Source organism: Dermacentor variabilis, chromosome 3, assembly GCF_050947875.1.
Source record: "Dermacentor variabilis isolate Ectoservices chromosome 3, ASM5094787v1, whole genome shotgun sequence".
NCBI lineage: Eukaryota > Metazoa > Arthropoda > Arachnida > Ixodida > Ixodidae > Dermacentor > Dermacentor variabilis.
The window spans coordinates 25315845-25340271 of NC_134570.1; the positions used below are offsets into that span (position 1 = coordinate 25315845).

The 24427-nt window shown below is 44.3% G+C and overlaps 1 protein-coding gene across 2 annotated transcripts in view; it reads left to right on the top strand.

The window, feature by feature from the left end:
* LOC142575311 (high affinity nerve growth factor receptor-like) overlaps positions 1 to 24427 on the top strand; it is a 176447-nt gene that overhangs the window by 144235 nt on the left and 7785 nt on the right. For both annotated transcript variants that reach the window (XM_075684565.1, XM_075684566.1), the window contains exons 6-10: positions 13499 to 13807; positions 14286 to 14483; positions 15131 to 15241; positions 19008 to 19096; positions 21834 to 22116. In XM_075684565.1, coding sequence (XP_075540680.1) covers positions 13499 to 13807; positions 14286 to 14483; positions 15131 to 15241; positions 19008 to 19096; positions 21834 to 22116 — 990 coding nt within the window. The remainder of the gene's footprint in view (positions 1 to 13498; positions 13808 to 14285; positions 14484 to 15130; positions 15242 to 19007; positions 19097 to 21833; positions 22117 to 24427) is intronic.

The window sequence follows — 24427 nt, forward strand, 5'->3', positions numbered from 1 at the left end:
ATGGCGTGACCCTAGGGAAGATTGTAAGTCGATTTGTTTTTGTGAGAGATCAGGGCAACGATTTCTTGAGAACTATCATTCGAACAAGACTTCGCGATGTGTTACTGCATTGTGTCGTTTCTGCGAATGCCATGAGTCGACCAAGTGCGCGTAGCTTTCTTCATGAAGTCGTTTCTCTCAATATTTCGTATGTACAATTTTCTTTAGAATCCAATAGTGGAGTTACGGGCAAGAAATTGTATAAAGACCTTGTAGATGTCATGTTGTTGCGGAACCACTGTATCCGACCTTGTGTGCTATCGGCCCCGAAGCAGACGTCCTAAAGAGGGAAAATAGGATGCCAGTGAGACCGTCAACGGTTTTTCTTCTTTCAACTTCATAGCGGCCCGCTTCCTGTCAAGTCTTGAGGCTTGCCCTATGACATGGTTAAGTTGATGTGCATGCACAGCCTATGGAAAACAAGACTGACTGTTCGAAAAGCAGATGCTGATGCCCGACCTGCCAATGAGGATTTCATAAAAATGTCACGTATGTAAGAGGAATCTGGAGGAACCAAAGCGAATCTCCAGTACGCATTAATGTGCTGGATGACTTGGGTCATTGAAGTGTTTATAACTCCAACAGGCCATCTAAGAATCACTGTCGTGCCTTTTTATCATTATCAATTTTATAATTTCTTAGTATGTGCATGCATTGTGTGTTTCGTGTCCGCGAAAAACCAGCAATAAAGAAAAGCGTCTGTGACGTAATGATTTCAATACTTATCAATTTTGTAGTAGGCGTCGTGAGTTCGAAACTTGCCGTGGGAAACATTAATGGTGTTTATTTAATTATTAATAAAACTACTTTGTTTAAGTTTACAAAGCCACGAAGCCGTTTGAAGCCTAAAGGACGAAGTCTTGGCAAGTATATGTGCTAATCACCACTCTATGCTGGCTGAAAAAATATCGCGTCGGAATATCGTGCGCCCACAAGTAGGTGGTTGCAAACGTGCAGGAGTTTGTGTATCCACATAAATTCATCTATTCAAGCCTAGATGGCGGTAGGGTTTTCTTTTTTACTGAGGGGGGGGGGGGGGGGGGGGACACACACAACTGAAGGACGAACGGTACGGGGCAGCATATGACCCCGGGCACCCAGCCAAAGAATGCTACGCACGAAAAGGGTTCATCAAGCGTCGACGCTAAGGAAGGCAAGGTCAACATACATGATGTTTCAGACGCTTCGATGATCAAATCTTGATTATATATCTCTATTCTGTTTCTTTCGGTCTCTTTGTCATGTTCATTATTCGCTCATTTTGTATCCTCTTCATATCGTATTTGACGCGCAGTGGCATCAGCCGTGTGTTCTTTAGCGTCGGACTTGGTTGACTTTTTTTTTCTTGACCTGGAGGCCAAGTGGACCGAACCCGGAGATCCGGAGAGATCCGGAGATCCAGAAAAACCGGAGAAACCGGAGAACCAGTCTGTGGTGCAATTAGGGTTAAATGTTTGGCACTAAATACGCCCGCAACGTTAATCTTATCTGTTCTAGGACTAATTTTCGCTTTTTGTCTCGTTGAAGCCTACATTTTGACATCTTTTGCGACTCGCTACAACGCTCTGGAGACGTGAAATAGCCGTTTTTCTTAGGGTGGGGGGGGCGGAGTGATGAGAAAATACACAGATCCCAGATATGCCAAACCCGTGTGAAGGCAACAAATAAGGCCTTGTCTCTAAGATATGCCGTAGTTTCAGCGAAAGCGCAACGCAGTCACAGCGATGTCTAGCGAAGTATTACGAGCTGCCCAGCGATGGTCGTATGCAACGTTCCAAACGGTACGCGAATAATCTGATCATCAATGCCCTCCTGACGTCGGGTTTCGTAACGCGCTAAAAGTAAGCAAAGCTCCACCCATCCATTCGTCCATCTATTCATATGGATGAATGGATGGAAATTAGCATCATCCTCTCTGAAAAGGTGGAATGGCTGAAGCAACCAAGTTCGTTACCTTTACCTTTCTTCTGCGCACATTATCAATCCTTAAGATCCATATGATTTGGTCTAACAGAGCATTGAACTTAATAGAAATTTACTGCCATATAGGATTTTATGCCTTTTAATTCTGTGTGTTCCCTGCCCATTACTATTGTCAAGCGAATATTCATGAGCCTTCTGTCTATTAACCGTCCCACGTGCGTTGAAACTGAACTAGTAACGAGTACAAGAATGGTCTTGCTGCAGCGTAAACAATGCTCTAATATTAGGTTGACCATCATATGTTCAGCGATTCTACAATTTATTTTATTTACATTATACTGCAAGCTGGTCAGTGCCCAAGGAGGAAGGGTAATAGTACAAACAAGAAAAAAAGGAAATAAGCATGTATTCAGAACACAAACAAATCAATATCAAACTATAGAAGTGTCACATCAGCGAATACTTTATTCTAAAGAGTCAGTACTGCTTAGCAATGGCAATAGTAGAGGGATAGTGATTCACCAATGGGGGAACAATAAAAATTTGAAAACGTTGTCTGCTTATCCGTGATGCTATATATATATATATATATATATATATATATATATATATATATATATATATATATATATTAAGGAGAAAAAGAAACGTAAGCATCGGAACTTTCCGCCTAAGCTGGAATGTCTGGATGCCATGCATTTCCGTGAGAACTGTGGGTGAGTCGGTTTTATAGTACTTGGAAAACGCAACCTAATTGTTTTCCGTTAAACCATTTCAAGTGCATTAATATTGTGTTTAGTGTGAGTATCCCAGACGGTGCAAGCGTATTCAATTTTATGCCTTATGAGTGATGAGTATGCATGAAATTTAATTTCGGTTGGCGCCTGTTTTAGTTTATGTTGAAGAATACAAAGCTTTGGGAATGACGCAGCATGTACGTGGGAGATACAATTCCAACTTAGGTTGTTAGTTATTGTAACGCCCAAATATTTATATTCGCTAACTTCAACAAGAGGATGAGTAGAAAGACTGTAAGGAAACATCAACTTATTTCTCTTCTTGGTAATCTGCATGTAAACTTCTTTTTCCTGATTAAACATCATGTCTCATTTTTACACCATGAGTAAATGTTAAGGTTAATGTTCAAAAGTTCGTGAACCTCCCGGCAAGCAATCTCGTTATATAAGATGCAGTCGTCTGCAAATAAACGAATTTGTGCAGGCTCTTTAATAACATCAATGATATCACTAACTTAAAGCATGAACAGTAGCGGTCCCAGCACACTAACTAAGGGTACCCCGGAAGTAACCGGTAAATGTCGCGAGCAGTCCCCATTAACGGAAACCATTTCATGTGCAAAATGCGCGATGCGCAAAAGACAGCGTGACACTCCATCAGGGTTCATCGACTGCCTAATTACTCTGATATTGACAACAGAATCGTTCACTCTGTGTCCATCCAATTACTGTCTCTGAAGAACACAAGCAACCAGTTGTAGAATCTGATACCTCCTGTGGATAAAAGACGCGTATTTCTTTCCGTATGTGGTTTTTATATGTTCTTGGGGGCTTCATTCCCTGTGGCGGAGTCTAACACATTACAGAGCAGGTTGCATGGACTGGGCCACAAGCTCAACGCCGTACTCATTGGGTGCTCTCCATCTCTGCACGAAGAGCTCCTTCTGTCTCGTCTTCCGTTTATTTGCTCCTGTAGCATTTCATTGCTTGTATTTGAAAACCATTTTCCTATACTGGTCATCTGTGAACCGAACTTATCAGCCTCCATAAGACTATCAGGATATGAATCTTTTATTTCAAACACGTGTGCCCGTAGTAGTAAGGTTCTGGTTTACATTCGCAAGGACCTTACGTATTTTTTCCAACACGTAGCGCCACCCGACGGTAACCAACACGTCTGTGTCACTGTGAAAAAGAAGAAGCTGTCTTTTACTCTTATTGGCGTCTACCTTTCCCCAATAAGTCAGTTTGATAGAAAAATACTGGAAGATATTATGGCTGCTACTCCCGGTCCTTGGATAATAACAGGGGACTTCAACGCTCACCACCATATGTGGGGAAGCTCCAAGATAAATTCGAGGGGCAGGTGACTAATATCGTTTGCATCAGGCCACAACCAGTGTCTTCTAAATGACGGAAGCCCGACATTTCTGCGAGGAACTACATACAACAGCTGCCTTGACTTGACTTTGGTGTCACGTTGCCTGACTTTGAGCGTGCAGTGGTTCACTGATATTGAAACTCATGGAAGTGATCATATTCCGACCTACGTGAGAATCGATGGACTAGACTCCGCATTACCGGTTGTCTCTCGCCAAATCGACTGGTCAGTCTTTCAAGATCGTGTAGAAGACACATGCAAGACACATATCGTACGAAGATTAGAAGACATAATTGCAGACGTTATGCAAGATTGTACACACTGCTTCACACATTTATCAAAGCGTACAGAGAATGACATTGACTTGGAAAGGCTTCGTGCACTACGTCGCCGAGCTGAAAGGAGCTACAGGCGCACGAAGTCAATTCTTGACCTCAGAGAAGCTCGGCGCATGCAAAAGAAAATCAAACGCTGCATGGATAAGCTAGCAGATCAAAGATGGAAATGCTTTTGCGACTCACTGGACCCCCGCAAGCCATTGTGCCGTGTGTGGCATACCCTACGGGGTCTTTGCTCAAGTCCCCAGCAACCAGGGGCGTAGCCAGGGGGGGGGGGGCTTATGGGGCTTCAGCCCCCCCCCCGAAATTTTTTCACGCTGTCCATGCACGGCCCACCAAAGCAACCTACGGCGTCGGAAATCATTCTGGATTTTGTCTAGAATGTACTTTCCACGCTCGAAAAGACATTTCACCGCGAACATTGCGAACTCGGGCTGGATTTTGTGGCAATGCTCATGCACCTGGAGTGACATAACGCAAGGAGCCCCATCCGAGCACCAAATTTCAAGGGCGTTTTGATGGCGAACGGACTCACCGCGGCAAGTCGCGGAGGCCGCGGAATCTACGGAGCGCATGGATGTCAATTCCGAAACCTTATGCGTATAAATTCTCATAAACTTTTGATGCGAAAGGTGCATTGACATTTCCAAAATTGTGCTTCAGGTTTTAAATTGGGGAACTTTGTGGGTTTAATGTAGTTTTAAACATTTGACGCAAAAAATGCACTGACTTTTCTAAAGTCTTACATCGGAACATACAACGCGACAAGCCCAATCAACACACTATGAGGCAAAATAAACCAATAAAGAATCAATCAGTAAATCAATCAATCAAGTTGACAAAGCACGCAGCGAGGTCCGATGAGACGAAGGGTTGTGGTGGTTCATTCGTGCCGTCATGTCACATCAAAAATATATCAACATTCTTTTTTTCACCTACACCAAAGCATCCATGTCAAGACACTAAAGCCAGCCAATGTAACTACGTTCCTATTTATTTTTTCTACTTTGACATTGAGGGGAGGTGGGGGTTGGAATGGGTGTGCCGACGATGGTGGCTAAGTCTTGTGTGCGCAAAGTAGAAAAGCGGGGAACAAGCGCGCCGCCTTCCGTCGCGCGCGATACATCGGGGAGAGTGGATGGAATGGGGGCGGGATCTAGGATTCTGTGAATCTGTGATTGCGCAACATGTTCATTTGCGCTCTCTGACGCATTACATACAGTGACTTTTTCTTAGATAGGTAGATTTATTGGATACTTATGCGCATACTTAAATATCTTGTTGCCAGGTTTTGTGTATACGTGCAGTGAACTTTATTTCTAGTGACACTTGTTTGCTCTTTATCAAGCTGTATCTTCGCATTTGTATATATATTCAATTGTATCTTCGCATTTATAATGTACGAGGGCGATTGAAATGAAAGTTAGCCTACCCACCCCGCGCAATAATGGTTTGATTCATTGTCTGCGAGGCGTGCGCGTAGCACACAGGCATCTCTCATTTACAGAAGTGACACGTAGGTGTGAGGATGAATGTTCTTTAATGCTCTCTTACACTGGGTTGAACCTGGTTGCATGACGTAATGGATGCTTCAGAAGTTGAGCAGCGTGGTGCCATGAGGTTTTTGACAGCTGAAGGTGTTTCCCAAAAAGAAATTAGTCGCCGTATGGCTGGCGTGTTCGTTGAACATTTCATTTCATTGGCCACCGTTGAAGCGTTGGAGTAAACGGTTCAAAGAAGGACGTGAAAGTTGCAAAGACGATCCAAGACCGGGCCAAAGCCATCCTGCAATCACCCCCAACAAAATTCCAAAGCTTGATGATCTGATGAGACAAGAACGGAGCATAAGCACCGATGAACTGGCAGAGCGTGTGGACATCAGTCACGGTTCGGTTCACGCCGGAATTCATGAACATCTCGGTTATCGGCTCTTGTGTGCGCAATGGATGCCCAATATTTTGAACCACCGCCAGAAGGCGGAGAAGATCGGCGCTACCTTCACTCATCTGATCCGGTATCATAATGAGGGTGACGATTTATTGTCTGCAACTGTGATCGGGGACAAACCATGGTGCCACTACTACGAGCCTGAAACACGACGGCAAAGCTTACAGTGGAAACATTTGAATTCATTACCCCCAAAGAACGCAAAGGCCGCCATTACCGCCGGAAAGGTGTTGTTGAGTTTTTTTTTTATTGTCAAGGGCCATTACTGATAGAATTTGCTAAATCTTGAGAGACTATCAATTATTTCCGATATTGTGAAACGACGGATCGGCTGCGAGTCTCAATCAAGAACAAACGACGTGGAAAATTGACGAATGGGGTTATCTTGTTCCACGACGATGCCCGTCCCCACGTCGCTGATGCGGTTAATACAAAACTGGCAAAGTTCAAGTGGGAAACGCTGCAACATCCGCCACACAGCTCAGACCTGTCGCCTTGCGACGTCCACATGTTGGGGCAGCTGAAAAAACAGCTCGAGGGAACCAGATTCGTGTCGGACTATGACGTGAAAGAATCAGTTGCAGGCTTTTTGAAGCAGCAACCCAAGGAGCTGTATGAGACGGGAATCACGCAACTCGCTAGTCAATGGGAGAAATGTCTAAATGCTCATGAAGACTATACTTTTTAATAAAGTGCCCCGTTTGTCATGTATTCCCACTGGCTCATTTTCATTTGACTAGCCCTCGTATATCTTGCAGAACTTCCGCTTTTTATGCGTGCTCTGTGTTGCGACTATAATTTCGATGCACTTACTCAGGACACACGACCGGACACACGACTGCTCCTGCGTAGTACATTCGAACAAATAACAGCGTCATTGAGATTTTTCACTGGCCGTTGCATATGTACAAGAATGTGGACAAGGTTATTGAATGACAAAGTTTCATTAACACATTTGTCATCAACTTGTTCATTTCGTGGCCTTTACATTTTTCCTATCAGCGGCATGTACTGCTTTGCTGGTTTCTAACTTATATAGTTCTAAAGTTCGTGTGGTATGTTCTTTACTTATTAGATAGGCAAAAAACATGGAAGCGTTGACATAAGGCATTCTGGGCACAATTTTTGGCACATACGAGTACAGTCTTTTATAAAAAATACCTATTTTACTTCTTTTGACAGTGTGTAGTGTTCAAGAATTCGTTTGCAGCATCTTTTGCAACGACAATGCAGTTATTATTCATGTATTTGAAACGTCGACAAATTGTTTAAGAGGAAGCTTTAGCTCGGGCCTAACTCCGACGCGGCCTATTCAAGTACATGTAAAACGCAGAAACACTTTTCTGAGATAACTCCTCGATCGCCTTTCTTGAAATTTGTTGCACTTGAGAGAGATAACTTCTAGTGTCTGTTGGAAGCGGAATTAATATATAGGGTCTGAATTTTGTTTAAATATCTTGAAAAATTTGAAAGTTCGAAAAGAATAGAAGCACGAGGTTTAAAGCTAATAGTTCTGCATCAAGAACAGATATCGCGGTTTTGTAAATGGCATCTATTATAACAGTCAAAGCGGAAAAATTTGATATGTCAATTTGTATCTTACGTGAACTGGTTACGTTGTGTACAAGGGTTCTGCAAAAGCCGTATTTCCATAATATTAAATTTTTTGAGATTCATGTGTAACATATCAATTTTGTCCGCTGTAGATGTACTATTTGATGCAATTCACAGAATTGCGATATTATTTTTCATTGTTGACTTACAGAGTGTTTAACTTGATTGTTTCGTTTCCTGAAAATTTGTGATATTTTCCAAATTTTAATAAAGAACTGACAACCTAAATGAAAAAATCGAAACTAAAAGTGAGTAGAATTTAAGTTTTTATTTTAAGTTCAACAAACCTGGCCATATTTGGTGTAGTGGTTGCCGAGAAAAACGTATTTTCATGTATTTAGATGAGCACCCGAGCTAAAGCTTCTTGAGGAGGAGGCCGAGCTACAAAAGGCCAGCTACAAAAGCCCACAAAAGCGCTGCTGCGATATTTGAAATCTACCGGAGTGAGTCAGCGTCTGTGATCCGGACTGAGTGACCGACTGATATCCCCAGTGGACTTTCTCTTTTAATCTTTCCGGCCCCCTTTCCCTTTCCCCAGTGTAGGGTAGCCGACCGGGCTCAGTCCTGGTTAACTTCCCTACCTTTCATTTATCATTTTCTCTCTCTCTCTCATTGCTTTTTTTTTCCTTACACCGACAGGGGATAGTCATGGAATACAAGCTGTGCTGCATAGTTCTAAAGAAACACACAAGACGAAAACACGGTCACACATACCGTGCGAGATGACGCGGAAATCGTGTGTTTGTGACTGCGTTTTCTTCTAGTGCGTTTCTTTAGATCTTTAAAAATGAACTACCCTACGCACAACCATTTAGAGGATTTAGAGGAGTTATTCTCTCGTTAACCTCCTTGTCTTTCCACTTGTTCGCTCTCTCTCTCTCTCTCTCTCTCTCTCTCTCTCTCTCTCTCTCTCTCTCTCTCTCTCTCTCTCTCTCTCTCTCTCTCTAACCAGCCTGGTTGGCTAGGTGTATATGCTTTTGAAGATGTTGCTCGAGTGTGAAAGCGTAGTCACAGCTTTCGTTCCTCCTCCATAGTGGCTTCCCCTGCTCGATACTTGTGTTTGTTTGCCGAAGCATTGCCATCTATACACGTACGTGCCTACGCATATGTCTTTTTAATGTCTTTGTACTGTTATACAAGCATGCCGTGGTTTTTATAAACCTTCTCGACCCGTTATGGCCGCGAAATCTTTAATCAACGAAAACAACGCGTTGTCACGATGATGCAGGTGGTGCAAGAGTCCGTTTCCAGAGCGAAATAATTTATGTTCGAGAAAAGGCTCTTGAGGCGCTTCCTTTTCTTATAAACGTCTATGAATATGCAATCTTATCGTCGACAAGCAGACAGTCTGACAATAATGATTACCGAGAAGCTCGGCAACATGCGGCGACGAAGCGAATGCAGCTGCAAAATCTCGATAACAACGATCGCTGTAATAAACTCAGACATCCTTAGCACTGATAAACTCTTGGCGCAATAAGCGGGGATGCCAGACGTAGCTTGCCTGCCACCCAGACGTTTTATAGCTTTAACTTCTGTGGTCTCTTCGAAGTTATGGAAAATTTTGGCCATGGGCGTCACAACTGAAACCCGGAACAAACTAATTCCCCGGCATGGCGCTCTTTTGAACCGCTGTCAGCACTGCATCGCGAGATTTTTGCGGGCATTGCATCATCCTGCGCAGCGTACAAATACCGCGCCAACAGCGAAGAAAATGCGTCAAAGATACGTTGTTCATGGACACTGCCAGGAAGGTAAAAAACGCAATTCTTTTCTTATCACAAGTCTCGCCTAGGGGCCTATGCCAGTGATAAAGGCGGCCCGGTGGGGCACGAGCCAATGACGAAGGGTAAAAAAGGCTGAAAATGAAACAGATCTGTAGAGAATACTATCTTCCGGTATTTTCTGATGATACATATATTTTTTTCCCTTCGTCATCTGCTCGGAAGCCACCGCGACGCAGGAGCAGGACATTTGGCGATAAGAACAAAATAATATCAGAATCAAATCGAATATTCCAAATTGCTGTGCAAGGTTGTTATTTCTTTCTTTATTAACAAGAATACTGCAGGCCTGACAAGGGCCCTTGCAGGTGGGGCATCAAGTAGGAAAAATATCAATAACATAAATGCTGCGAGTTAAAATGGAATAGTTATACAAAGTTAAACAGGCAAGCAAACATGCTATAAAAACTACAAACGAATACCGAGTACTTAGCAACGCTTTTTATATTAAGACAATAAACAATCATCGTGACTCGATACAAAAGCCTTTTAACATGAAAAAGTTCAGACTTAATTTCTGCAATAGAGTCAGTACGGTGCAGTGTTGTCAGAGGTAAACTTCAATTCATAGATTGTGCGAGGGAAGAATGAATATTTAAAAGGAATTGGGTTTGGCGCTGAAGGAAGTTAATGATCCTGCACTACCATGTCTTGTGCGATGGGACAATCTGTTATGTTTGATTAAAATAGGAAGTTATTACAGTCTCTCAATTTTTCGTCGTAATTGTATTGTTCCAGTTTTTCCCCCCCCCCCCAACTCCACCACTGCGCGGCACACTGTGACGTTTGGTATCCGCATTTTCTGCGATGACACAACCAGTGACCATGTGCTGCCAGCCACTTAAGCGAGCCTAACTGCGGCGAAAAAAGAAAAAAAGTCTAAGGCTCGCGCTAAAATTAAACCAGCAAACTCAAGTTAATCTTGTCAGCTAGCTTAAACATCGCTTGCCAGAACCATTCGACGAGGGCATTTTTTTCTTTACTTTATGGAAATTTTATCAGTACTGTCTGTCGGGTAAGCATTATTTATTATGACGTTTAAAAACACACACACAAAAACCTACGCGCGCACTTGCTACACAGTCCAATAAAAGTTAAAAAATCTGACACACAAATCCAATGGTAGAGCTCGCCCCCAATAACTAGCAAGTGCAGGTTTGCCTTAACGAAAAACTACATTTGTGAGCGCGAAATCGTACGGCCATAGTATATGGCTTCGCTTTTTCCGACGCGAGCAAGTTTTGTATCTGTGCTTCCATATGCAGACTCCACTTCCCGGACTACAGTTTAATTCGTTGCCTCTGTAATTAGCCCTTCGCTAGAAACAGCGTTCAGCGCCCATTTACAGCTCGTGGCTGCATGCGTGGCTGGTTGTTCGTGTCCGTAAGTACTCTCCTTCAAAACACCTTAGGTATACCGATTAAGGATAGAGAACGAGAATAAACATATCTCTATTGAATGCCTAGTACGATGCCTTCCCGCTCCAAGACAGCGTTGAAGCGCAACACAAGAGAGGAAGAAAGAGAGAGAGAGAGAGACTGTATGCGCACTGGGGAAGGGAGACGATGAGTAAAAGGAACGGTTAGTGATCAAGGGGAGGAGGTATACGTATATATGTAAGACAGCTGTAAGCGTAGTGGCATCTTTATAGCCATGTGTCATACACCACGCGAATTAATATTTATATTTATATTTATATCTACAGAATACTGCAGGCCAACTTGTGACCCAGGCAGGAGGGAATACGTTCATACAGTAATGTAATTAAATACGTTCAAAGAAAAGAAGTGCATATGAAATATGAAATACATTGAATCATATGAGGTACATTGAAGGATAATATAAATACATAAAAAACACATTCTACAAGCATACAATGCAAGGGATTGAATTGAAAGGAGAGAAATATTTACAGTACCAGTTTACACAGGTTGCATTTTTTTTCATGCTAACACGCATGAAAGTACTCATGTAGTCACACGTTTATTTGAAATGCAGTTTTTCAATGGCATGTAATATGTTATTGGACAGGAATACATCGGTCGGCAGAGAGTTCCAATCATTTATTGTTCCTGGAAAGAAGGAATATTTAAAGCAATTTGTACGCTCGAATATAGGGGTTATTTTGTAGGGGTGATAATTTCTGGTAGCTCTAGCTGGTAGCGGCTGGAGACAGGGTGAATGGCCTAGTTGTAGTTCCCTTTTCCAAAGGCGGAAAAGCAATGTTAGGCATGCTACCTTCCTTCGGGATTCTAGGGTGGCAATATTATTTTCATTAATCAATTTAGAGGGGGAGTCATAACGTCCATAATAATTATATATGTAGCGGACGGCAAGCCTGTTTATGTTTTGCAGTTTTTTAATATCTTTTTTCGTAAATGGGTCCCAGGCGACGCAAGCATGTTCTAATCGCGAACTTACGAGTGTGTTGAATGCCGATTGTTTCACGGATGGAGGAGAATGTTTCAGCTTGTCTCAGTAGGCCGAGTTTACGTCGAGCAGACGCACAAACATTATCAATGTGTTGCGACCAGGTTAGACGATTGTTGATGGTTACACCCAAATATTTAAAGGAGTCTGTTTCAGAGACCGCGGATTGATGAATAGTGTATTGATATGTTAGAGGGTGTCTTTTGTTGGTAATGCACATAAAAACCGTTTTTTCTTCATTAAGTTTCATTTTCCAGGTGTCGCACCAGTCATTAATCGCAGTAAGACTTTTATTCAGGATCACTTGATCATTGGCATCTTTAATCTCTTTGTAAAGTAAGTAATGGAAGCCGTTTACATAAAAAGAGTTAGACAGCGCATGACTCAGTGACATTTCAATGCAGCCGAGATTAAATTCTTTGAAAGTTTGTCCCATCAGGGTTAATTGATGCCTTTTGCGCGTGGGTGACCATGAGCATATTTATTCTTGGGTTTGTACCAGAGCCGAGTGCGTTGAAAGCGCCGCCCGTGTCGCCAAGGCTGTTTTCTTTCGTGTGTGCGGTTTGTGTGCATCCTATCAGCGGCAATGATGCTCCAGAGCAAGTACCGACTAGGCCAACAAGACGTTGTTCCGATGTCTGTAGTCCAGTGGCTCGTAAAAAAGGCCATAGTTGCCCTTGTAATCACGGCTGCTTTTTTACGTCAGGTCAAAGACCCAAAGCAAACTAATCGGAGTCCCGTCTGTTACTGACGCGTGCGATTGAAGAAACCAGTTTGTGCCGTTCTCACGCGTACGCAACTCATTATGTGTGCACTTTTTTATGGCAGCTGACAGCGTTCACAATTTGACCCAGTGTCTGTGCTACTTGTGAAGCGTCTGTAGTGCCTGGTGAAAGCGACATCAAGCCGAATCCAGTGCACCATACTTGTATGGTTGCGTTTGAGCTTCTGAATAACACGGAGTTTCATTTTTTGTCCGTCGATGTTGTTGGCCCCATGAAACGAAGAAAGGCGTTCTTGTCGGTTCGTGAGAACACATTGCGTGCTTCAGAACGGAGTATACCATAACATCGATACAAATACAGAGAGAGCAGGACAGGGAGTGGACGTGCAGGTTGATGTGCGTGTGATGAAGGCGGCAAGGTATTATCGACAGGGAAACTTTGAGAGGGCCACCTGCGAGTGGCGAAAGGTCAATAAGATATTGTCGATATTGAGTTAATCGCGACAGCGCCCTGCAGTATGCTAAACATAGCGGACAAAATCGGGAGACAGGAGGAATAGCGCGATTTCGCGTCTGCGCAGACGTTCCCGAGGTGGAGGTGGTGAACTCGAGTGCCGTGGTGAACGAGCGCGATCGTGTGACCCTGACGTGCCGTGGCTGGGGCCAGCCGCCGCCCAAAGTGCACTGGAACACGACGAGGGTCGAGGCGGCGCCCTTCGACGTCGCCAACACGGTCTCCGAGCAGGTCGGCCCCGACGGTCGCCTCATCCAGGTTAAGACGGCCGAACTGATCCTGCACAGCGTGGACGGCACAGCCAGCGGAATGCTGCGATGCTACGCGGACAACGTCGTAGGCCGCTCCAAGGCAGAAGTCAGCCTCACCATATTTAGTGAGTAGCCGTATGACTTCTTCCGTCACCCTTTGTCGCTGATCGCTTGTTTGGCAGGTGCCGTAATATATCGCCCGGCTACTTCCGCCTAGACGATATTCGAGGATGGTGCTTGCTGTCGATCCAGTAAGCGCATCGCTGTAAATGCAATTTGTACGTAGGTGAATGGGTAAATCAGGAGTTGCAGCAAGCAGCACCCGTCGTACTAGCAACTCATGTTGGACTGGGACACTGGCCAGCGCTAACTAAAGACAGGACGACGGAAGAAGCGCGGGAGACAAGCTATGGGTAACATGCATATATCTTTTTGTACAGACTGTTTAGCGCTGCTTCGTTGGTTGACCGTGTTTGCACAGTTTAACCACCAAATGACTCGGATCTTTTGTAGAGTTGATGTTTAGATCGACGATCACGGTAACTATTTTAGTATCCAAAAAATTGAGTGATTTATTTATTTATTTATTTATTTACTTCCCAGCACCGCCCCGCTTCTTGTCCATGAGCTTGAGCAAGGGCTACTACCAACACATCAAATACGAAGCGGTGGGTTATCCAGCGTACAATTACACCTGGTACTTCAACAACCAGCCGCTGATCTTGGACGACAAGAACGATAAGAACGAGAAGAACAAGTACAGCGCCGTCAACGTCAAGACCGACGCTGCCATCTACAGAGGTACGCATTGGAACCTCGAATTAGGAGTCAACCAAGAGAAGCGCGAGTAGGCGTGGTGGTAATCGGCAGCGCACTCTGTGTGTTAACTCCACCACACTATAGTAGTTGGTATATTGTCGTAGAGCTTTTTTTTTTTTTGCTTTACACTCTTCTCTGCGAGTGCAAATAAATGCCGTGAAATAAGCCAACTCTACCTCTCTTGCAAAAAATAAGCATGATCTTCTGCTGTACCTCAAGAGGTAGTCTATTGAAGGCAAGAAAGTCAATGGGAACAACAGAATTTTCGTACCGACTCCCGTGTGAGCTGCCCTATATTTAAAAGCCTTTGGAAGCAGTAGCTGTCACCCTTCAATAACTTTTGCAATTACAATGAAAAAGAGAAAATAGAAGTTTGAGGAAAGCCAGGACAGTTGCACTGCAGTGGACAAAGCGAACCTTTAGTAAACTTACGGCAACGAAGGTAAATTATACGAAAATGAATAGCAGTCTGAAACTAGAATTAAAGGTACGACATAGCACAAATGGCAATTGCCATGTGTCTGTGTCAAAATGTTCTATGTGTGCATTATTTCGTGGTAGCTATTGTATATTATATAAGTTCTTCGCGAATAAAGTGTCGAATAAAGTGGCGCTGCGGGGGAACACAGGTTACCTGGAGTTCCAGACAGACCTTCCTTCCAACGAGGGCATCTACACTCTGGTCATCGAGAACGAGTACGGCGTCGCCAACAAAAGCGTCGAGGTGTCCTTCACGCCATGTGAGTCCGTCCGACAGCGAAATGCGCTCCTCATGTTCTTAATATGAATGCTTGACCCCGAAGCTGCTCTTTAAATGCCTGGCAATAGAGACATTGTTGTAAGCAGTCTGTTAGAACGGAAAGAAAAGAAAAACGAAAACGAAACAAAACAATATTTTTTCGCCGGCACGAAAACGTAACCGACACGTTATTTGCCTTTTGTTTCGGAGTGAAACCGAAATATTCTTGATCGGTTTTTGGATCAATGGGAAAGTCGACAATCCGAAACAGCTGAAGTCAGGCAACGTCAGAATTAGCGCGTATGTCAGGCAAGTATAGCGCGTACGATAGCCGATCGAGCATTCCACTAGTCTGAGGCTGCCGCTCTGTGCCCTAGCAGATCTGCATCGTAGCAAAACTCGGGGCTTGCTCTCTAAAAAACTTATCGTTTCGTTTTTGTACGCGTAAAACGTTTTGTTACTGAAGTTTTATCGTTCGTTTATGTTCGTTTTATAAAAACAGCGGTCTCGCATTCCGGCGAGTATACTCGATGACGTCCTGCTTCTGAGATCATGATCAGTGCCTTCACTGAAGGCACTGAGCATGATCTCAGAATTAACAGTTCATTTATTGAGAAAAATAAATACAATGTTGTTATCGTTACATTGCTTCCAAAATTTTTTGCACGCGAATTTTTGCACGTTATGAGCCGTTACGGATCATTACCTTTCCTTTCCGGAGCAGACCCGAAAGGGAACTTTTCGTCGGTAGAAAGAAATTAAAACCATAACAAAAAAACATTTTGTTCCGGCACCCTGGTCGTAAGCAGTATCCACTGAACCGATTTTGCTAAGTATTGCTTCACTTCAAGGAGGGGGGGGGGAGGGGGGGAGGGGTGAGCTAAATAATATTTCCCGACTTCTTGGAGCAGATTTCTCAATAAATCTGTTAAAATTTTCTTCCTGCGCTATTTGTCGAAAGTAATAATAAACGGTCTAAATATCAACATGCTTTCAACTCTGCATCTCTGCAATCAGAGGAGATAAAAAAAATCAAAGCGGAGGACGTTTATTGTGATTGACGTCAGTAATCTATGTACGTACAACGTTGCGCTGGCAAATGGTTAAACACAAGGCTCGATTGAGTTCTGAGAATGCAAGCAAACGGGTGTAGGATCGGTTGCTTTGCAAAACTAGACTCAAACCAAGAGACTTCGTCCACAATGATCACAACGTGGTTTAGAGTATCCAAGAAGTTCGGCCACACCACGCGTGCGCGGGACCATCTCGTTTTATGTAAGCATGCAAACAGCCCTGCAACAAAGCTCAAAATTCTAGGCATTCGCGCGGGCGCGTATCTATTTCGTATTTCGTGGGCTTTTGTTTTCTTTTCGGAAAGAACAACGAAGCAAGCTTGAGCAAGAAATAAATGCTTGATTGCGAGGTCATTTGAGGTGACCTACAACTTTATCATTGACGCGCTAGCCATTCAAGCAATAATTAAAAGTTGTCCATACAAAAGCCGGTAATTCATATTTAGCGATGAAAAAATAACTGGCTGTGTGTATGTATGTGTGTGTGTGTGTGTGTGTGTGTGTGTGTGTGTGTGTGTGTGTGTGTGTGTGTGTGTGTGTGTGTGTGTGTGTGTGTGTGTGTGTGTGTGTGTGTGTGTGTGTGTGTGTGTGTGTGTGTGTGTGTGTGTGTGTGTGTGTGTGTGTGTGTGTGTGTGTGTGTGTGTGTGTGTGTGTGTGTGTGTGTGTGTGTGTGTGTGTGTGTGTGTGTGTGTGTGTGTGTGTGTGTGTGTGTGTGTGTGTGTGTGTGTGTGTGTGTGTGTGTGTGTGTGTGTGTGTGTGTGTGTGTGTGTGTGTGTGTGTGTGTGTGTGTGTGTGTGTGTGTGTGTGTGTGTGTGTGTGCGTGCGTGCGTGCGTGCGTGTGTGTGTGTGTGTGTGTGTGTGTGTGTGGGGGGGGGGTGTAAAATAATAAATGTACGTAGGAAAAATAGGAGGACTTTACTGGCGTTACGGGCGTGGGACTGGCCTTCGTCGGAGCAGTCACTTCACTCCGACGATGGCCAGTCCAGTGGCCGAAACGTCAGCAAAGTCATGTTATCTTTCCTACGTACTTCTATTCTTGGAACTATATATATATATATATATATATATATATATATATATATATATACGCACACATAGGGTGTCCCAGTTAACTTTAGCCAGAGTTTAAAACTATGCGAATGCCACGTAGCTGGACAGAACCAAGGCGATGTTGTTCGCCGTCGCTTGGAGATACTCAACTTATATTTTTTTTTGGGGGGGGGGGGCTCCGCCTAGCCAAATAATTAGTTCTGATTAATCAACTTCTCAAATATTATAATTAGATGAAAAGTGTCAATGAGAAAATTGTACAGCGACATGAAAAACTACCTACACAGCTTTCTGTTGCTCAATACGTCCTGCACAAAAATGTTTTCCCCGCGTGAAAGGAGTCCGCGAATGCACGCTAAGCGCCTCGAGCTGCGCGGCAATTTTTTGTGTAACCCGCCGTGGTTGCTCAGTGACTATGGTGTTGGGCTGCTGAGCACGAGGTCGCGGGATCGAATCTCGGCCACGGCGGCCGCATTTCGACGGGGGCGAAATGCGAAAACACCCGTGTACTTAGATTTAGGTGCACGTTAAAAAACCCCAGGTGGTCGAAATTTCCGGAGTCCTCCACTACGGCGTGCCCCATAATCAGAAAGTGGTTTTGGCACGTAAAACCCCATAATTTAATTTTTTTTCGTGCATTTGCAGGTTTCTTTCACGCTCGGAAAAACACTTTTACGTAGCACGTATTGTGGAACAGAAAGCTGTATCGGGAGTTTTCCATGTCGCTGTACAATCTTCTCATTAACACTATTCATCATATTATTAATATTCGGGAAGTTCATTAATTAATTAAGACTAATTATTTAATTATGCGCGATGAAAAAATAATTTGAGTCTCTCCAAGCGACGGCTGACAACATTACCTTGGTTTTGTCCAGATACGTGGCCCGCATTCGCGTATTTTTAAACTCTGGCTAAAGTTAGCTGGGACACCCTGTATAATGCACTGACGTTGGTCTGCTCCGGAGTCACCGTCAGTTGCGCTTCGCTTCTCGAAGAGGCAGGACACGTGTCGAGTGAGCTCCTGAACAACATCTTGCACGGTGGTGAACGCGGTTTGAATCATGAATCCAGGGAGCTGAAAGAGGTGCGACGTAATGCCAGCGCATTTGTCTCGCACTTACCGATAAATTTCCCATGAATTATTTTTCTTCTGTCACAATACTCACGTATATTTGCGTGTGTGATTTCATTTGCTTTAAGCCAATGATTCAATTTCTTCTTTCTTTGCAAAAAACATCCATAGAATATTTTCCAAGTCGATATACGTTGCAGTCACACCGGTTACGATTAGTAAATTGCAATGCGTGTCGTGCGGTAATAGTTAAAAATATAATTAGTTAATTTCATGAATTAGTCAATTGTGCATTTCGATTTATCGTGCAAATAATGTCCGTCTTATTTATCAATCTAAATCCAGGATTAGCATTCTGGTGTCTGCCACATGTGATTTTTAAGAATTGCTACAAGTCTTCGCAGAAACACCCCGTAGCAGCATTTCCTTTTAATACGTAATTGGCAAATAAAAGAGAACATCAAAATCGCACAAAGGAATCATGGCAGATGCAAGCCTATGCGCTGCTGATAGTCGCGTCACGCCGGCAACGGCTGCTGTGCGTCGCTAATCGAAATACTTGTTCACAGTTCCCCAGAACGGACACAAACTCCCGAGAATGCCGGTGCCTTCCGGAAAGCCCCGGGTCCAGGAGCGAGAAATGACAGACGCCGAGCAGGTCAGTATGCGTGCGCCATCGCGATTAGGAGAGCTTTGGCACTGTGGAGACGTGTACTCGATCAGACGCATAGATTGTATGCACAGACATCATCGCGGCCGTCATACTTACACTCCACCTGCACGGTGAATGGCTGCTCATCTGATTTGCTTTCATTTTTTTTCCTCTCTCCTGCAGCACCGATGAGGCTATGCGTGGTTTACCAAAAACACGGCAGTCCATGACGTCGCGGGCGATAAGCGCACGAGAAGGCGTAGAACGCGAATAGCAGCGCTGCGGGAAACCTGAATTGTATCGCTCTAGAGATCAGCTGTTGCTTTCCCGCGCCTTTGTTAAATCTCTAAATTTAAATTATGGGGTTTTACGTGCCGAAACTACTTTCTGATTATGAGGCACGCCGTAGTGGGGGACTCCGGAAATTTCGCCCACCTGGGGTTCTTTAACGTGCACCTAAATCTAAGTACACGGGTGTTTTCGCATTTCGCCCCCATCGAAATGCGGCCGCCGTGGCCGGGATTCGATCCCGCGACCTCGTGCTCAGCAGCCTAACACCATAGCCACTGAGCAACCACGGCGGGTTTTTGTTAAATCTCTGCCACCCGTAAAGGAAGGAAGAAACTTGGGACGACGCTTTACAGTCAAGCAGACAGTTGTTGCAAGCAAACTTTCCCTGTACAGTTTCGCTGATAAACAGCCGGGGCGCTGAAGCACTTGAAGATCCCACACGTTTTTTTTTTTCCCATGTTTCACGGCTTAGTGTAGTTTTGCAGCGCCCTTGCTGACCATTCAGGACACGAAATATTGCTACGGAACAGCCGCCACAGTGTGGCTGCACTGAGGAGAAGGAAGACGACGTGGCGACGCTATATCAAGCGGTGGCCCTTGCAGAATGTAACAAACCCATTGTACTCTAACTGCAAGTGGCGGCTAAAGGTTATGACCTGCCTATCGTGTGGCGCTGACACATGTCAGAGTGTTTTGCCATGGATTCTGCGTCGAGGCTGCCGCGTGTCAATGACAATTAGGCACATATAGGCAATTCGAAGTGTGCGAACTCCGCTACCGGTATCGTCTTCGTGCTCTGTGCTCAACGCCTTCAGTCCTGCATATTCACATGACGCTCCCTAAATTTTACCCTTTCCTCCATGCTGTCACCCTGTTCATTTCATGGCAGCTAGTAGCGAGGGAACGCCAGAACCCGTGTTCAGATGCGGCAATGTTCTCAACCGAGCGGGAGTTTCCAGCAAGGGTGTTGAGTATTAGAAGAGGACGAACGCGCACATAAAGACGATCAGGCGCGCCCACTGTGCCTTCCCTTTGTTGCGTACGGCATGCCCTTCGCTCAAGAACGTGATCAAATACCTAGATTGACGTAATAGTTCCGCGGAAACCCGCAAGGTGGAGAGAAGTAATTAATAAAGGGAAAATCAGACATCCACCCGTTCGTAGCAATTGCTACGAAGAAAACCCATACGGGTTCCTCGAAACAAAAGCCTCACAGTTGAAGAAAAATTCGTCCTGGTCCGGGACTCGAACCCGAGACCACCTCCTTTCCGGGGCAGCCGCTCCACCATCTGAGTTAATCAGGCGGCTAGCAGATGGCAAGGTGAAGTCGAATTTCTCGACAACACTAATAGTTCCGCGGAAACCCGCAAGGTGGAGAGAGAGTAGCAATTGCTACGAAAGGGTGAATGTCTGATTTTCCCTTTATTAAATAACTAGATTCGACGTCCTTTTTTGAGCGGGAGTTTTTTTTTTCTCTGCACTGCTCTTGGAAGTGCATTCGTTCTTACCACATGCATACGATGTCGTCCCATGGATGGGCAGTCGCCGTTTCTGAGAGTGTCGTGCGCGTGGAGAAATGCACCGCCAACGAGAGAAGAACACGAGTGCTACTCTAAACATGCGATACCTCTCTGGCTTTAGCCAATAAATTTCATCTGATGTGGAAAAAAGGAGTTCGTTCCAAAGCAGTCACCATCAGCATGAGATTACAAGCATAACGACTTATCACACTAACGAAATCATTTTTAAAACATGACACCGTAACGACACACACAAAAATCAGTATTTGATTTTGTGACGTTGCAGACACCATTAGTATGTTAATGAGGCACAGCTCATAACTCGAGTCTATCACCGCGATTGGTAAAAAACTAGTGTTCCAGTGCCTTATAAATGCATCCGCACCATTTGGATTGATTAGACAAGCCCAAGTAATTTGCATGATATTGTCTTGACATCATGGTTGTCGGTTGGCCGGCGTTCTTCTGCTAAACAGTGACGTCGCTAAAGCGGATAAAGGCAGTGATCTTTTCGTCTGTGACAGCCGCTTTTGACGCCAGATGTACGCCCAACGATGTGCCAAACACGTCAAATTCGAAGGGCGCATAGCGAATCGTCTCGCGTCTCCCGCAATTGGAGAACAGACGGTAAGGCCTACACAGGCATTACCGTTGCCATTTGCTTACACCCATATAGACCCACACCTACTTTACACCCATACCTGAACTCTGCAAACCTTATACACCTTGATACGAAATATTTCACTAGCGAGCGTCTGTGCAAACGTTCGTCATTGTCAATGTATCGTTGCATTTTTATTTTTCCTCTGGCATAATGAACGTTGCATAATTCATAAGCGTGCGCGAATGTCTTGTCAATATATATATATATATATATATATACGTATAACAGTGTCGTTCACCCAAGCAACCCTTCTCCGCCGCGCGAGCAGCACCAGCTTCCCATGATAGTGGCGCTGAGCGTGCTGCTGGTGCTGGTGGCTGTGGGTGGCGTGCTTGTGATGCTGCGCTGGTGCCAGTTCCGGCAGGACTACGCAGCCGACGGCACCCGCTTCTCGGCCTGGCTCTGGGACTCGCTGCGACCGGGCGGCCGGCGCTGCTTCGACCGCAAGAGGGTCGTGGGCCGCGAGCGCATCCCGCTCAACATGGCCCGCATGGTGGAGAACCCAAACTACCCCGTCTACCACCAGGACACGCTCAAGGGCGGCAAAAATGGTGCGCCGCTTTTGTTTGCGAGTGATGCTTTCGTCGTAACGAGGGCAACTTGACTCGAGGAAGGCCAGACTTATGCGCAACGAATGCTATATGGTTAATTACTTGTAACCAGTTAAATTTTTGGCAGTTTTATAGTTTAAACATTACTTTTTGCTCGGTAACGCTCACTGTAATTTAGATACTTTTTCAATGATCGATTACATGTAAGCACTTCCTTTCTGGCGAAACAAGCTTTGAACAGTTGAATTTGGCGGGAACTATACAGTAGAGTGGTCCGTGGTGTGCAAGTGACATCGTCTATGGGATGAAAACTTGTACGTACACGGTATACCTCTTTACCACAATAGAACTTTCCAGAGATATGCGCGCGTTTCTGAAAAGGTCCATTAGCGTCCTTCAGCCACGCCTCGATCGCCACCTGAACATGGCAGGCTTGCAGGTTCCCACACATATCTTGGAAGCGCTTTTAGCGGCCTTCAGAGGCGGTAAAACCTGCTGCTCATTTATTCTTTGCTTCGTCCAGTCTATGACCTCTCCGATACAGACAGAAGTTCTTGCTGTTATACGTACATGTTCCTATCTGTCTGACACGTGGCTCGCATAGACCTAATTTTAGGGTTGTAACGCACGGACATTCCCTTGGAGCTGAATGAGATGCAGTTATGTTTGAAAGCGAAGCTGTCTTTCCCGGCCATGGCTGCTGGGTGCTGACGATCTCTCGCTGATGTGTCCGTATTTTTTCCGTCTTCACTGGCAGGCAGATGGTGCAAAACGCTGTGCAACATATTTGCGTGGCATTTCTTTGACCGCTTCACGAGAGCTTCGCTTATCAGATTTCAACGTGTGGGTTGGACGTTCGTAATTTTTTAAATAACATTACCGATTTGGCTATCTTTTCGAGGAAGGTGAACATATGCTGGCGTCTGTTATAATTCCTTCTTTGGGTCAAAATGGCCAACGAGAGTTCTACCAGGTTTCGATGAATTTGAGCGGCGCTCAATAGCGATGAGCCCTTCCGACGTTGATGCTAGGAATTCAGCTATGGACAATTTTTCTGTTGTTTTATACTTGCCCTGCCGGGAGCGCTTTCCCCTAGCCCAGACGCGAGCATCACGGCATTGGGTAACGACAACCTTGTGCGCAAGGTGTTCGTAACTTACAGCACTTCCCTTTCCTTCAACGCACGCATCGAGCATTCAGTTTCACAGCTGATGTTTTTGCAAGAAAACGAGGGATGATAATCGACGATGATTTCGAAAAAAAATAGGTAATGAGGAAAAACAATGTGTGATGGGCTGCAATGGATGCACAGCAAGGCCAGTTCATTCTATTTGCTGTATATGTGCAATGTTATTAAATGTTGCGAGGAAAGTACCTTAAAAGTGACGGATTACATTTTAGTAATTTCTCAATTGCTTTCCCGGAGAAGTAATGGGTAGCTCTATTTAATTAATTTTCTTTCATTGAAGTAATTGTAATCGGTTAACTCTTTATTTTTATTTTTTTTTTTTAACTTGTACATGTCTGTGAAGCGTTAAGCGTAAAAAACTCGGTTACGCAACAACTGTGCGCATCTGACGGAAGAAGTCCGTCAATTGCTGGATTTAAAGTACTGGCATGACATTTCCATCTTTTCATTTTTTTCTTTAGTTATATGAATGTTTTCCGTCTCTAAACCCCAGAAAAAAAGAATACCGGCAAGCCTCACAAAAGAAAATATCGAACGACGGGAGACGCAGGCTCGTTGCGCGCTCAACTTCGGCAGCGCAGAAGAGGTACCGGCATTTCTCGGGGCAGTTGACGCCACGGTGGAGAAATTTTTAAGGCTAAAGCCTTTCTACGCTCATGGTGAAGTTTGTGTCAGTGGACCTGACCGCCGGATTGTGCGCCAAAGCGTAATCATGCCATATGAAGACAGATTAAAGAATGAAAAATGATTGATAGTGAAAGTTAGTGAATGATAACGTTATAATAGAGATTGGTAGAGGTTAATAATGATTTGTAATTACTAATAATTACTACTAATGACTTGTAATAATGACTGCTAATGACTCCGATATGACGAATATGTCTAACGACGGCTTGTAATCACCATAATTGATTAGAAATGACTAGAAATGTCTAGTAATGAGTAGTAATGACTAAAATGACTACTAATAACTTGTAATGATTACTAATGACTACAAAATGACCACTATGTCTAACGAAGGCTTGTAATGACCACACTTTATTAGGAACGAGTAAAAATGCTTAGTAGTGAGCAGTAATGACTAATAATGACTGAAATGACTTGTAATTACTATGAAATGAC